Source organism: Strix aluco, chromosome 5 (assembly GCF_031877795.1).
Source record: "Strix aluco isolate bStrAlu1 chromosome 5, bStrAlu1.hap1, whole genome shotgun sequence".
NCBI lineage: Eukaryota > Metazoa > Chordata > Aves > Strigiformes > Strigidae > Strix > Strix aluco.
This window is the reverse complement of record NC_133935.1, coordinates 48,459,564-48,476,398: the sequence shown is the minus strand read 5'-3', so window position 1 is coordinate 48,476,398 and position 16,835 is coordinate 48,459,564. Positions and strand designations below refer to the sequence as shown.

The following is a 16,835-nucleotide window of genomic DNA, read 5'->3' as shown; positions in this document are numbered from 1 at the left end:
CACAGGTCACTTCTCCCTTGAATCGAGTAGTTTCCCCACTTCCATCCCCTTCTCCCATAACATAAAAAACAGCTATACTGGCCATGGGTTGCTGCTTTTCCTTGGTAGTTCCAGAGTTTACAGCACTGACTGGAAGACCAGTCTTCTGGATCTACACAATACTTAAATAACTTACTGTTCTTAGTACGGATTACTCAAACTTAACTTGAGGCTGATCAGATGAAAGTAGAACATCTTTGCTCATTGAAATAATTTCAAGTACATCTGTATCTAAATTCTTGAGTTCTTTCCAGATGCAGGTAGAATCTGGTTATGTCATTTGGTTATACAGCTACTTTCTCTAGGTGTTGACATGCGGAACAGGAATAGTGATACTACTTCTGGTGATACTATCTCATATTTTATTCGATGTTATTCTTTAGTTTTAATGACTAACATAAAGCTTAAGCTTAACATAGCTATTGGAAAGTGTACATAAAACCTCAAAGGTTTACACAGTACCTCACTGCAAAGGAATACTAAGCATACTTTGATGCTGTGATGACTTGTAGCTGTGTTATGCAGCTCCTGAAAACAGCATCCAAATTATTTGTGTTTGTGCATGAACAGTATATATACCTAGTGTGCTGCTGTTGTTCCTTAGCAACTGTGCTGTAAATAGCTGGATTTTTAATATTTTTAATATTTATTTATTTTATGTAGGGTATTTAGGGTCTTGGATGGAGGGGATAGGGTTAATATTTAATCCAGGCAGTTCTGTATCATAAAGTTGGTTTTATTTTATAATACAGAAAAGCTTTGCAAACAGCCTGTGCAGTCCCCAGTGTCTGGCCTGCCATCTTGCCTTATGTTAAACATCCTTTGCTTGCTTTATGATTTGTCATTTAAAAAACTAAAAGCATTTCACACATGGAAAGCCAAAATTTTCTGCTTCTGATCGTAAAAATACCTGCCTCACTTAAACACTTTGCACAATAAATGTGCTTTTAGAAACAAAATTTTAGAATTCAGTATATATCTCTAATGGTTTGAATTAACCCTTCTAACTCCTGGTTTTATATAGATTTTCTGTGCAGGTAGGTTAAGATTATTTTGGTTGTTGAAAGAATGATTATGTATTGCCTGCACAGTCCTGTATTTCCTTAAGAAATATGCTTTTAATTCCTTTGGATAACTTAAAATTCTACATAAACAAAAATGAAAAAAAATACTTCATTTAATTCTTTAGAGGTTATGTAGCTGTTTGTTCAAGTTCTGAAGCTTTCTGAAATATTCATCAAATAGATTGTAGGCTGTCCAATACCTCCTTGAAAAATATTAAATTAGTAGCATTTTATTTGTATCATAGAGGGAACACTGTGCACAAACTCTTTAGTTTGTACTGCATACAGATATGCAGTGTGAGTCTGTAAAATCCTGGATTTTTGCCCTAGGAAACCAAACCTCTAGGGCATGCGTGACACTCCTCTTCTTGGGGCAATGTCTGTCTATGCTTTCAGCAGAAGGAATGGTTTTGTTGTTTTCAACATCTGCAGGTTTTGCCACTGAAATCTTCCTTCAGGCTCTAAAGCATAAGTTTTTGCTAACAGTAAGATTAGTTAGCCTAGAATAAGACTGACACCAGTTGATCAGTGTAGTTTTTGGCCCATATAGCTCAGCTGGGAGTTGGTTGTGTTCAGGTCATCTGGTAGGTTTTCAGTATTTTTTTATAGTAATTATCAGGCCTTTGACAAGACGGAAGCAAGGATTTGATAGGGTGTACTATACTCAAGTTTAATTTACAAAACTTGCCATAAAAGCACGCTATCATGAATAATTAAAAGCAGGCTGTAGCTACCTGCCAAAAATACATTTTGCTCAGTACTTTTTTTCACTTCTTTACCTGTTAATTAGAAAACTCATTCCTCATTACATCAGTCATTGTAGCAGAGTTGGAAGGTTCATCATTTTCTCTTTTATTAAACTAACGGCTCCATTTTTTTTTTTTCAAATATAGAGCAAATTATATGAAAGAAAAGTACTAAATCATAATAAACTTATGTTCATGTTGTGCTGGGACAACTTATTTGCTGTCACTGAAGTTTAGAAGAAGAGTAAAATCTTCACTGTTAGTATAAAAAAAAAAAAAGAAGTATCTACCAGTATAAGCTTTTCCTCACCTTTTAAATCATAGGCTAATGAATCGGAACCCACCAGGCTTGTGGCAGCTGTTCCTACACAAAGTGAAACCCCATGTAAAATTGTATCCCTGAAGAGGATTGGGATCCCTGGCATTTAAGTTGAAGGAATGATAGATTGAAAGGGAAATCCTGACCCTGTGGATTCCCATGGCAGTTTAAATGCAATCTTACTCAGCATATTAAAAAAAACTAAAAGAGAGTAGCTTTTAGGAAAGTGGGCTGGAAATTTTCTTCTCTTCTCCCTTCTCACCCTAGCTAGTGATTTTGGTTGTGTGGGTATGATTTTTAGGTTTGTGAGGTTGGTTATGGAGTTTTTTTGTTTGGTTTCTTTGGGTTTTGGTTTTAATTTTAATAAATTTGTGCTTTTTCTTTTTCTTCAGAAATCTCTATCCCAAATTTGCATCACCCTGGGCATCATCACCTTGTCGACCTCAAGACATAGGTAAGAGAGAAATAACTATTTAATTCAATATTAATATTTGCAAATTATATTCATTTACATGTCTTAATAGTTGCATCAATTCCGATTCTTTTTTAGACTTCCATGTTCCATCTGAATACTTAACTAACATTCACATTAGGGATAAGGTGAGTACGTGTGTGTGTGCGTATTTTTTTGTTAATTTATTACCAGTAATTTTCTAAATTCTCTTTCAGATAGGTAATGTTCAAAATAAGTGCATTTTATGGCTGTCCTCAATCTTTTTAGGAATAGTGGTGTGTTAACCAGCTAACTGGACACATTGTGCACCCATTCCACCTTAGAAAAAGAAAGGGAAGATGAAACTGAGAATGGGCATGGTTAGCAAAAGAGCACATTATGTTTTTAAGAGTTTGCCCTTCATGTAAAGCAGAAGTTTCTTATAGTCCACATACTGTAATATTCAAATGCCATATTAAATTGAGATATTTTTTCTTGAAGTAAGCTCAGAATTGTGGTTCAAGATATTCTCACATTTATCTGATGCATTCCATATCTACATGAATAGGGATTTTTTTGTTAGATATATTTTCTTTCAACTATTGTAATTCTGTAAGAGGGATCATTGAGAAATATTGTAAGAAATTTTAGTAATGTTACTTAATAGAGTGTGAAGTGAGCAAATACACATAAATGTTTTGTTAATAAAAATGTAAATAGATGAGGATGCATAGGCACAGGGAGAAAATTCTATCTTGCTGATTTGTTATTTCTGTTTATTTTTCTTTTGTATCCTTTAAGTTGGAAAGGTTAACTAAAAGTGAAGAAAAAATTGTTTTAATTATTACTCTTGTTATATTAGAGTATCATTTGCAACGCACTTAGGATGGAAGCACATACTGGATGTATCCGTGTGTTATTTAAGTGGGATAGTATGTCTTAAAACATTTATCTATTGTGATTTTTCATCCTCATTTTCTTCAATCTTTTGCAGCTGGCTGCAATAAAACTTGGCCGATATGGAGAAGATCTCCTGTTTTATCTCTATTACATGAATGGAGGAGATGTATTACAGCTATTAGCAGCAGTAGAGCTGTACGTTCAAACTATTTTGTCAGTCTTATATGATTTAATCTATTGCAGTAATGAAGTAGTGGATGTAAAAAAAAAAAACCAAAACACCAACAAATTTTAAAAACAGAAGCTTAGTCAATCTAAAGCTGGAAACCTTTTTTAAATAACTCCTCCAACCTTGGTTCCACTCTGTACTTTTTTTTCATTCATATAGTGGAAATCAAAAGTCTGTCTCATGAATTTTGCGTTATTATAGAGCACTGTGAAAAAGTGTCAGGTGCCAGTCGTTACTAAACGTTAACTTATCCATCTTCAACAAAATGAAAAACAGTAATCATAAAAAGAGTTTGTTTTTTGAACCTAAGATTTCTTAAAATTTCATATGTTATTAACTTGAGGTGTAATAATTGTGTGGAAGAGGTATAAGATCACAGGTATAACGATGTCTTAGAAATTTTGTTTTGGTTTTGAATGCATTGTACAGTTTTGATTGAAACCCTTAAAATTTTAGTTTATTAAGTCAAATTCAGATAACTAACACTAAAAATTATTTTTCCTTCCTACTAAAAATGAAAGATTTAACCGGGATTGGAGATACCACAAAGAAGAACGAGTATGGATCACCAGGGCACCCGGAATGGAGCCAACAATGAAAACCAATACGTATGAGAGGGGAACATATTACTTCTTTGACTGTCTTAACTGGAGGAAAGTAGCTAAGGTATCTCTTTTCCCTTGTGCAGATTTTTTTAAGTCTGTCAACCATGTATTTTTAGAAGGACAAAAGTAAAACCCAACCTCCTCCCCAAAAATCTCAAACTTTTTAACCTCATGTTGTTTAAGTAGGTTATCTTAAGTTCTGATGTGTGAGGGAATAAAGATTGCATAAAACACTGGCTTGCTTGTGGAAAAGGAGGAGCTGTCTCTCTATTTCCAGTTTTCTTTGGGAGGTACAAGGATGTAGAACTTCTATTATGAGTTTTGTTAAAATTGAAAGCTTTTTTTCAGGTACAGAATTATAGAATTGAAAACATTTTAGAAATTGTGCTTGCAAATATTTTATTATTTTGCTTTAGAGAATTAAATAGGGAGCTACCGTATCTCACTTCGGAATTAAAAATGGGGGTGGGATGAGTGGGGGGAGTGTTTTTTTGTTTTTTCAGGTACTGTCTCTCCTTGAGCATACTGCAGGACTTCTGTGCTCGGTGTTTGAATATCAGAGTACTTTGAAATAAATCACTTCTTTTAGGGTGGAGGCATATTTTCATGATGCTTGTTTTCTGTATTCTAGGCCAAGAGGCATTAAAAAAATCAGAAAGCTAGTCTTTCCCTTTTCCACTTCTCCTAATCTATTTGTTCCTTTCTGTCCATGAATACTGTCAGTAATGTTCACCCTTGTTAGCTGAAGAAATTCATAGAGTTGTGCTTAATTTTCTCTACCCTCCCCCAAAGATATTTAATTTTCAGTATCTTCCAACTTTTAAGACCATCCAACTTCCAGTTCCAGCTTGCAGCTTTTAAGACTATATTGTATGATGTCTTTTGCTGGCTGTATCATGATTTCTGTGATTTTTTTCTGCCCCACTAAAGCAAAGATTTTTCTAATGTAGATACATGTCAAAACACTACTTGAGTAATCAGTATTACTAACATTCACTAACCTGGCAAGAGGTGTGCTCTTTTGAAAATAGCCTGCCATACAAAATGATGTATTCAGCTTCATCTGGAGCTGAAAAACAGATACGTACACAATAGGCGTACAACCATTATGCCTACCTAGAGTCTGAGTTACTTAGTTTGTCAGGAATCTCATTCCCCACTTAAGTTTGGTTATCTGAAATGTTACAGATGTGGCACGATTTTGCTTCAAGTTTTAACCAACATGTTAGATTCTTCGATGAAAGAGCAAACCTGGAACTTCCATGTCAGACCTTCTGTAGATACATTATAGCACTCTTGCTTTTCTCTAAAAAACACTTAACAGATCAGACCAGATTAATCTTGACGCCTTGAACTCAACAGGTCTGACTGCAGTGTGTTGGAACTATGGTTTTGGTTCCACATACTTAGGCATTTCATTTAATCAGAAATCTCTTCACCTGGAACCTAACTTACGAATCATTTGCTCAGAAAGCATTTCATTTCTGTGAGCAAGTTGTGTCTATACACTTGGGAGATTATGAAATATTACATTAAATAGTTACATGTCTGTTGATGTGTTTTTAAACATCAGCTTTAAATTAAAGGGCATAAGGTTCAGTGTTCTCCCCTCTAAGTGCATTACATTTCTTCCTAGCCAGTATATTGAAGTTTGCCATCGTCTAGAGATTAGGTAGATATGATGCTCTTTTTTTCTTTCTTTCTCCCAGTAAACTTGCTTAGTCTGTTCAAGCTCCCCTCAGAAACTAACGTTTGAGTTGCCCCAAATGATATGAGAGGCCCTTCAGTCCATTTGTGTGTGTGTGACTCATTGCCTTTGCTGCCTTTCTTGTGACTGTAAGAAAACCAAGATTTGGTTTTAATGGCAAGCCCTACGGTTTTTCATAAGTGCAAGGTAATTCCAAAACTTTTAAGCAAAAGCATGGCTCCCCTCAAAACACAAACAAAAGGAAAGTTTTAATTTCTACTTGCATTATTTATTTGTTGCTTGGTGTATTTTCTTTGGTTTCCCAATATGCTGTTTAAAGCTATTTTCTTATTCCATAAGATCATCAGAGGGGAAGTAGTTACCTTTTTGAAAGGATAGATTTCTTCTTTGGAGTCCTCTGAATATGTTCCATTTATTTATGAGCAAAAAGAGCTTCATGTAGGTTCATTTATCATGGAAGTGAGTTTTTACCCTATGTGGAAACACCACATTCCTTTTACTAGGAGGAAGCGGTACCCATTGTATAAGGATAGTAACCTCATTAGTGTCTCTTCTTTTTCTTCCTGTAGTAAATATATGAAGTTGCTACTTGATGCTTAAGCATTACTTTTGAAGACAGTATTATCTCTACTTGAAGTCTTGAATGCTGTCCTGAAATTTGACATCCGGTGCTTGAGCTGTTAATTAGCACACTACACCCTTCCTCTTCTAAAGAGTAGAGCTGGCTTCATCTGTTGGGCGTTCCTGGAGATACTGTGGTGAAAGAGATACAGATCATTACTGTTCTCCAAATTATTTTGTCCAAGATCAACACAGATTCTCTTCTCTCTACTTTGCATACTGAAAATAATTCCCCCAACATTAAGAAGCAATTGATAGCTAGTAAGGAGAGGGATAGTATTTTCTAAAGTTATTGCTGCAGGTGCAAAAGTTAACAAGGAACATGATTGATTTTTTTTTTTTCTTCCCCTCAGCATCCGTAGGAAGAGATAATCTATTTTCTTTTAAGTTTGTGTATTTATTAATGTTAAAATTGGAACTGGCATATTATTTTGAAATTTTTATTTAACTTTGGTGCAAAATACAGCAGGGAAGTTGAGTGTTGATCACAGGAAGCTAGAGAAGGATGTAGGGAAAAATTGCTATTTTTTTACATGGAAAAGGAATCGCTTGCTAGAAATAATTCTGTGACGTTTCCATCCATGATAAATAAGAATTTAGATGTATGTCAGGGTGATCTTAGCATTGTATGGTAATGTTGTTAACTCTGATATTAGTTTCTGGAGTTGACATTTCTTTGGAGAAAGACTAGCATAGGCTTATCATAACAAAAATGGCAGTATTTGATAACTCCATGTTGCTTTGAAAGCAAAGATAAGTATGGCCAAGTAATTTTTTCTAACAAATGCAGAAGTGTTAATTATGTTAATTAGTGTTTTGGGAAATTAAAAATATAGGGGGGGGGGGAGAAAAAGAATTGGGATAAATTGCAGTCTCTTACTGTAACTGCTACATTATTAGTGGATGCTGAAAATATCAGTTCCTTAAAAGGCCACAATAGTAATTGCTGCTTAACAGTTTCATTAGTCCTCTTTTGAAGCAGTCAGACAAGAATTATTTCTGGTATATTACTGTTTCTTATATGTGCAAATTCAGTTGTTTTTCAAGGTGCTCTATAAATTTGTCTGCTGTTCTAGTGTATATGCTCAGATATAGGGCAGAACGTATTTTAATGTGCTGTGCTTTGCAGACATGGTGCATTATGCATTGGGCGCTTATGTATTTATTGTACCTATTTTAAATTATACTGCATTATGATAGATACAGTGAAATATAACTGTTTACTTTGGATCATTTTACTAAATCTTAAGACTAAGTTTGTAAAAATATAAATCAGATGTGGTTTAACAGATTTTTTTGATAGTGTCCTAGATTGATTTTAACAAAGCCCAGTAAAGTAGACTGAATAACTTCTTTTGAGAAAATTTTATTAACCTGTAGGCCCTATTTTTATATTCCTAACAACAAAACAGATGAGCAATGAGACAATTCCTAAACCGTTAGAGAATAAAATCAAATTAATTCTGTGTTGATACGTGGTAGTAAATAGTGGAAAAAATATGAATGACAGTAAACTCAAATTCACCTTAAATGCAAAACAAAATGCAGGAAAATGCTGATTACAGATATGTCTGTATATATGGTTTTTCATCCTAGGGCATGTGGAAAGTACAGTATGGTTAAAGACACTTTGATTTTTCACTGAGGATTTGGCTATATAGTTTGCTGCTGTTCAGGAGACATGAGAGAGGAAGGGAAGTGGATATGACACCAGAAATGCTTTCTACAATTGTACATTTAATGAAATCCTGATTTAAATTGTCTGAAGTGAACGTAAATGTCTCCTTTGAAAAAGGAATTAATCCCCTTTAAGGAATGAGATTATAAAACCCTTTTACTTTGATTTTGCAGTTATAAAACATGGAATTCTTTATGGGAGAGAAGGTTAAATTTTCAAGTGTTTATTTGCTTGTGAGGGTTGTTGCCTATATTAAGTGACTGCTTATCCTTTTAAGATCAATATTAATTGAAATACTTCTATTATTGCTAGAAAGTTAAATTTGTTCTTCTAATAGAGATGTACCATAGCATTTTAATTCAGCCCTTAATTTAAATTTGAGTCTTTGCATCCATCTTTAAGTCAGTATAAATGCTGCTTTTTTGGGCCCATTTGGAATTTTTGAGCTAACCATGGAATTTCTACCATCTCCTTTGATGGACTTACAGATTTACACAGTTCAGAATATTTTGTCCTCAGGACACTGCCTATTCTGCTAAATTTTTGTTCTGTTTCACTCTTTTAATGCTATGGATCATCTTAAGCAATCCTCTTATATCTTTAGTGTTCTTACGTATTATTGTTTGTACATGTGCAGGCTGAAGTAACTTTACCATCACAACAAGTTTTCAGGATGACATGAGAAGTGATTGATTTCTTTGCATAGAACAAATTATTTAGTGTCATACCTGTGCTGTAAGCTTCCGCACACATTTAGTATTCATTATTCTTGGTTAATAAGAGATAATTTTCAATAATTACTTCCATGTGGAAAATAAAACAATTTAACAGATGTTTGTCAATGGATAAATGGCATTTCTTTTACATTTTATTTGTATCTGTTTATATTAAGAAGTATCAGTGCTACTGTTCACATCCTAAACCACAGTGGCCCCTTGAATCAAAAGCGAAAACATGAAGTATACCTGTAATACAAGTATTTTTCTATATGTAATAAATAATTGCCTTTTAGTTTTCAAAAATACTTGGTCAATGAGTTCTTTTTTTGTATTGTCAGATACAACTTGAGCTGTTCTTATACACTACTGGATATTGGACTTAAGCATTGCTGACACTGGGATGCAAATCAAAAAGGCTGTTTTAACCCTGTTTATCTTAAAAAACAATGGTAGTTTGAAGTATGAACTCACATTCTTCTAAAGAAAATTTGGTAGGGTCATATTCCTCCTTCTAAATGAGGAGCTTCCAGTTCGTGGCACACAAAGGACTGCTCAAGCTACTGAGCGTTTCTTTGACACACACCTTGCTCATAGCTACTACTGCTAGTAGAGGCATGCAACCACCTTAAGTTTGGAAAGCCCTTTTTAGACTACTGATACTATCCTACTGGTTTAAGTAGCCATTTTCCATGGGTGATTTTGAAGGCATTTCAGAGCGTGTGGAGGTTCAGGTAACTGATTGAAGCTGATGGTAGATTGACAGTAATCTGCAGGCCCTTCTGTGTTTATGTGCAAAATAGAGACTTTGAAAGCCATGAACGGGAAAGAAGTTTGAGTGGTGTTTTTTCTGTTATAAAATGACTTCAGAATTACTGAAGATCCACCTAGCCTGAACCAGCCTTTGACACCAAAACACCTACATAGATTTGTACACCTTGATATTGTTTCTGACAAAGGGCGGGAGCGTGCATCTCTTCAGTATCAGCACGTGTATGTATCTGCACAAAAAGAGAACATGCACCAGCTGGCATGCAGTGTTAATTAGGAATGCCAAAAGCAATTGACTTGTATATACAACCTAAAAAAGCCCAAACAAACCAACCCACCACCAAAATAAAAGAAAACCTAACCAAAAAAACCCTTGGTTGGAGTAGAGAACAGGGAACCATAAATGAAGCAGATGTGCAGCACTTCAGTGCAGATGCTGTGACCTCTCATAGGTTTTGCTAGGATTTTCCAGGTTTAGGGACAGTATTTTCTGGGGAATACAGACTTACTGAATGCTTAGCATTTTCCCCTACTTTGTTTCCTTACCATGCTGAATGTTCTTTCTGTGCTAGATGGACCTTGTTTTGCCTTAAAGGAGTGAGGTCTGAGAGTTCAATTTCCTAGATTTTTTTAGTCTTTCATTGACTTGATCTTTAGTTTAGTTTGTCTACCTGTAAAAACTGAAATAGTATACTATTTAATCACTTCAGGGAGTGTTCTAAAATAAGCAATTCACTACTGTTAGTGTTTTCATCTGTATGTAAAAATAGTGGGGTAAGTTTGCTCTGCAGATACAGATGATGATCTGCTGAGGTTCTCCACTGAGTTAGGCAAAATAAATTACTCTGCATGTCCAAGGTAGCTGTTTTGAATTACCAAGAAGGTACCCCTAAAGAACAGTTCTGAAACTTCTGCTTACTGTTTCTTGAGTGAAGATAAAATGGGGATGAGACACAGTTAAACTGCTGAAAGGATCTGAAAAATATCCCCAAATTTCAGGTTGTCCAAAATAAGTCTCTGTACATCTGACATGTTGAAAGACAGAAGCTTTTACTCATAATTCAGCTCATGCTGTGATTGTGTATTTGTGTTTTGTGTGTGTGTGTATATAAAATTGTTTGAGGTCATAACTAAGGTTCTGAGAGTAATGAAGCATTAAAAAGGAGAGCCTACATGTTGCAGGTATAATGGCTTAGGACTTTTTTCTACTTAAAATATAGAGTCCAAGGTAGTGAAATCATGTGTAACTGATTTCTTAAGATTGATCCCTTCTGTATTTGTGCTCTTCTAGAAAGACCAGGTCTCGACAGCTAAATGATACGTTGTTTTATTTGGTTTTGTCTTTTTTTTTTTTTTAATTGTAGGAGTTCCATCTGGAATATGACAAATTAGAAGAAAGGCCTCATCTGCCATCAACCTTCAACTACAACCCTGCTCAGCAAGCCTTCTAAAGACTTCCCTTTTCTTGGGGTATGGCTGTCTCAGCACAATACTCAACATAACTGCAGAACTGATGTGGCTCAGGCATCCTGGTTTTAATTCCTTGAGGATCTGGCAATTGGCTCATGCGAAGGGTCACCACTTGAGGTCCTGCCTTACTAATTATGTGCTGCCCAACAACTAAATTTGTAATTGTTTTTCTTTAGTTTGAGCAGGGTCTGAATTTTTGTTTTTGTTTTGTTTTTTGCCAGCAGACAAGCTTGGGTCTGTAAAGACAAGCGAGTACACTGACAAAAGTTTACCACTTAGTTTTCCAAAATGTAAAAACAAAAAAAAAGAAAAAAGACAAAAAATTAGACAACAAAATTTGCATTGTTCATTGTAGCACTATTGGTAATAAAAAATGTTTGTGCATTTTTATGTGAAGATCCTTCTCGTATTTCATTTGGAAAGATGAGCAAGGTTTGCTTCCTTCATTTTACTTCCCCTTCTGTTTTTGAAAGGCAGTTTTCGCCAAGCTTAATGCAAGAATATCTGACTGTTTAGAAGAAAGATATTGCCACAGTCTCTGGTTAGTTTCCAGAGTTGTGTATTACTGAGCTTCATCTTTCCAGAATGAGCAAAACACTGTCCAGTCTTTGTTACGATTTTGTAATAAATGTGTACATTTTTTTTAAATTTTTGGACATCACATGAATAAAGGTATGTATGTACGAATGTGTATATATTATATATATGACATCTATTTTGGAAAATGTTTGCCCTGCTGTACCTCATTTTTAGGAGGTGTGCATGGATGCAATATATGAAAACGGGACATTCTGGAACTGCTGGTCAGGGGACTACTTTGTCGCCCTGTGCACTAAAGGGCCAGATTTTCAGCAGCCAAGGACATCCATACCCAAGTGAATGTGATGGGACTTAAAGAAGTGAACTGAGACAATTCACTCTGGCTGTTTGAACAGCAGCGTTTCATAGGAAGAGAAAAAAAAAAAAAGATCAATCTTGTATTTTCTGACCACATAAAGGCTTCTTCTCTTTGTAATAAAGTAGAAAAGCTCTCCTCACTGCAGTGTTGACTTTGATTTGAGATTGTGAAATTATTTCTTCAACAATGAAAAATGGAAAAAGTTGAAGTATTAAAACTATCGAGCTGTACAGTGGTTAAGACACTTGAAGAGTCTTTTTGCTGCTGACAAGTAAATTTATGAGAGAGTTTTATATTCTTTTCCACAGCCAAAAGGTTTGCTTAACCTTGGTTTCAGATCCCCTCTCTATAATAGGAAATAGCAAATCACTTTTAGAAAGGCGGGTGGGTAACATTTCGAGTGATACAAAGATGCTTCAAGAGTTCATCACAGAAGGAACACTTGGAAGAGGCTGGGTTTAAAACTGATCATAGCATAGTTCCAGGTTGGTATTTTCCCACTTAAAACAGATATGCATTTCATTTGGTGATCACTACTGCTTGAACTTCCAGATGCAAACAAATGTGAATATACACTGGTTCTGAAAATGGTAACTGTTCTTTAGAGCAGAGGAAAAAAACCCTGAACCATTTTGGATAGTTTCCTTTTTCTTGATGTGACTGCCCCTTCTCACCGAGTTGCTTCTGGTGATGAAAACATTTCAAAATACCTGCAATTACCAAAGCAAGAAAAGACAGCAAAACACATATAATGCATGTCAGTGAATGGTGGTGGTTTAAGTTTTGACCTGTTTTTCTATGTAGTGCAAAACCAGCTTGTTGGCATGTATTGAATTATGCTTGGAAAATGGACCACTAATGGCATTCCTGTGGTTCTGTCAGGTGTATAGCAATTTTAAATTTTACACTTTTTTATATCTATTTTAAGATGATAGACATAAAATATAAGCCTATTGATTATATTTTTTTATTATTAAAGCAAACCGCTTTCTCAACTTGAAAGAAGAGGGTGGTTATAATCCAGATGATGGCTAACACTGGTGAAAAAGTGGCTTTTTCTCAAATCAGAGCAGATACAAACATATTTGACTATTAGAACAAATTTATAAATTTTAAAAACGACAATTTTCCAAAACCATCTTACTCCACAATTAATGTTACATTTTCTACTGTCAGAGGTCTGCTGTGATCTTTGCTTTTTTTTTTTTTTTTTTTAAGGATTCCTGAAACGATGTTTACATCTTCAAATCAAATGTGATTATTTCTTACTACATGGGCTTGGGTTTTTTAATGTCATTTTTCATCTGTATAGCCAATCTCGTGGAAATGAATAACAGGTATGGTAAAAAGAGCAAGTTACATTACAAATGGTAGCTTATACTACTAAATACTTATGGTACTTAAAAAACAATTAAGCTGAAATTGGGAACTCAAGTTCTCCAGAAAGTTACTTTGATACAGTTGTAATCAACTGCATGATACTTCAAAAGTGCGAGATGCTTGATTTTAGCAAACTTCTCACCTCTGAGCAAGGAACTGGTGCTTTGCTCCTTCCAAGGGGAATAACTTGTCTGGCTCTCATTTTTTGATTAAATAAGCATAGATGGAGACTTGAAAATTTGTGACTTAATTTCATGTTGCACTCTGGGTTGAAGCAGGAGAAACAGGCTTAAACAGAAAACCAGGTGTAAAATTGGAAACACTCTTGGCTGAGACTATATTAATTTAAAAATTTGAAAAAAGGAAACCCCATGCTGCCTTTTTTTCTGAAAGGAAGAAAACCTCAGCCCTTGGCAAATTGGCAACTGAGATTTTTAACAGTGACAGTTGAGGTCTGAGGCTTATTTTAATATGTTTGTACATTCCACTAACACTGTGAATAAGGGCAGAGAATAGAATGCTATTTTAAAAATACACTTATTTGAGGTGAGGTTTTTTTCTCCATAGTTACAGCGTTATACAACAATGTGCAAGGGAAGTTCTGAGCAGTAAACCCAGTGTTGGAAACAAGTGTAAGTATTCCTGTTTCTGGCCTGTTTAACACACTCATATTCATCACTTCTTATTGCATATTGTTTATAAATCTTTATTGAGTAGTTAGCTCCAGTTTCTCTGGAAATCCACTAGCCTAAATTTTCAGAGTTAAAATGGGTTTCACCTACTTGATTATCCCTAGTATTGCAGAAAACATTTGCAGTTGTTATTTTAAGTTACTACTCAAACCACCCTGCTTGTGGGAAAATGGAGGATACTAGGGTGTCATGGAGGAAGAAGGTAAGAACACTCCACCTGGGTGTTTAAAAACAAACAAACAAAAAACCACTCCCGACTCAATCTCCTCTGCCCTTAGTATCTGGTGCCACAAATACTTACGCATGTGAGAACAGTCACAGCCTCGATTAATCTAATTGAAGACCCAAGTAATCCAGGGAAGCCTGCAGATACTCACATGGGTAAAACTATTTAGCATGTGACTATGACCTCTGTTAAAGCGTCAGCTGCATGTGTGTCAGGATTCATGACTGACCACGCTGCTCTTTCACAGATGCGAAATCTAGATGGTACAAAGATGTATAATCATATCACTTTGTTGCGTGTCATGTCTGAAATCCTCTCTATCCCTGAGCCAGTATTTTTTGTACTTTTTCCATTTTACAGTTTCCATAAATACTGAGAATGTATCCAAAATAAGAATATGTGTGTTGTAGTCAGATGCAGAATTGTTTGCAGAGTGCTAAAGGACTCTTCTGTTGACTGTAGAGACCTGAAACTATCTTTGGCGTGACCTAAGCAGTGCTGGAAGGCGTAGAGGTCCCAGGGGCTCGTAGGTGGTTGTGGCTATTGAAGGAGAGTGTTCAGTTTCTAAATAACTTTGGTTTAAAGATATTTGTCACCTAGAAGGAACACGTTTTAATTTTTTTTTTTTAAATTAGTTCCCTGTAACTTCTGATTGAAAGTACTTCCGTGGTTGGATGTTGACTGAAACAAAAAAGAAAATTCGATCGTGATCTGTCACGCTCGAGCGGCGTCTAAATACACAGTTGTCATCCTAAGCATGAGGTAGTTAAGTAGTGCTTTTGATTTAAGAACCTAAATGTAACAATTGCAGCAAAACAAAGCAAAATTCCTGAGTATGCTTGGTTTTCAAATACTATACCCTTTCATCATGTCCCTGAAAATTTGCTGCTGCCTAGAAATTATGCTAGTAGAAGTTGAATTCGGGTAAATCTGAAAGGCAGATTGGGCTAAGCAGTTAGTCTGGATTGGCAACTCAGAGTATGAGAATTAAAATGGTGTAGTTGTTTTCATTTCTCTTCTCTGATAAGTGTGTGTGCTCTCATTTCCACAAATCTGAAAGCCTCTAGTACATTTAAACGGCCAGAGGAAATGCAGCTGGATGACTTATTTTGAAACTGTGGTTTGAATCACTTCAGTAAGTTTACCTCTTAAAACCACTTTACTGTTGGAGTTAAACTTTATTTTTTTGAAAGTAATGTTAAAGCACATTGAACAATAGTTTTGAATATTACTGATTCAACCCACTTCAGAATTAGCGGTGCTAACCGAGCTTGCATATTATTTTCCTGGACTTTGGTTTATCGTTTGCATCTTGTATTCCCTTGTCAGTATTAAGATGCCAATATTGGATGTAGATATATGTCAGAATTTTCCTGCTGAAGCTGCCAAAATTATTTTCTGCAAAATTATGTCTTTGAACTCCTTCTCGTTTAACAAACAATCCAGTGAATTAGCCAGTGTTCACAATCGCACTATCCTGTATCACCTGTAAAACAGCCCTGATGAGGAGTGAAGGGAAGGCAGGCAGCCTGGAGCTGCTCTGTCTGATGCAGACATAGATGAATTTCTGTTGAAACTCTTCATCTTTCTCTGCAGCTCTTGTTTTGGAAAAAAGGGCTGTATTGGTTGCTCCCCTGCCCCTAGGCGTGTTTCTGCCAGCTGGCTGTGATCTCCCTCCCTTTGAAGGCCAATTTACTTTCTGGTGGGCATCACAATGTTGGTTTCAAAAAGGCATTTTGTTATTGTGTATATATACATTTGCTATTCGAAAAGGTGTTTCATTACTGGTGCTTTCATGGAAGACAGTGCAAGGCAGCTCCACGATCGACACCGTGAAGACCACTGCTAGACTTCCGCAAGTAAAGGCGGAGATGTGAGCCCATTGCCATCGGCCGGCCCCTGTGGGCATGGGGTGACAGAACCCCACCACGGCCTGTCCAGCCTCCAGGTACACAACAGAGGTGCAGGCATCCTCGCCACCAGCCCTACGAGCTGTTTTCAGGTGGGTGATTGGCGGTTGGCCTGAGTTAAGCCTGCCCCTCAGTCGTGGGGTGAGGAAGGGCCTGAAAAAGCAAGTAGCAACCTGTTTTCCTGCTGCTGAAAATTTCATACGGACATTTAACTTTGTACGTTGGCTTTCTCAGCCCTGTCTGCTCCTGATGCAGCCCGTGGTCGTGGAGCCAGTGTCCCAAACCCTGCCCTCAGCAGATGACAGCAGAGCTAAAATCTTCACAGCAGGCTCCTAGCACCCAGCTTTACTCTTTTACAAATTGGGCATTGATGACCATTTTTTATTGCCGACTGATCCAAATAGACTTTGAGTCTTGACTGAGTTATTTG

At 36.0% G+C, this 16,835-nt stretch overlaps 1 protein-coding gene across 3 annotated transcripts in view; it reads left to right on the top strand.

The window, feature by feature from the left end:
• The window catches only part of CNOT2 (CCR4-NOT transcription complex subunit 2), a 90,860-nt gene extending 78,524 nt beyond the window's left edge, over window positions 1-12,336 (top strand). For all 3 annotated transcript variants that reach the window (XM_074827247.1, XM_074827246.1, XM_074827244.1), the window contains exons 11-15: window positions 2,561-2,622; window positions 2,719-2,768; window positions 3,596-3,696; window positions 4,252-4,396; window positions 11,194-12,336. In XM_074827247.1, coding sequence (XP_074683348.1) covers window positions 2,561-2,622; window positions 2,719-2,768; window positions 3,596-3,696; window positions 4,252-4,396; window positions 11,194-11,280 — 445 coding nt within the window. In that variant the 3' untranslated portion in view covers window positions 11,281-12,336. The remainder of the gene's footprint in view (window positions 1-2,560; window positions 2,623-2,718; window positions 2,769-3,595; window positions 3,697-4,251; window positions 4,397-11,193) is intronic.
• Window positions 12,337-16,835: the final 4,499 nt, after the last annotated feature.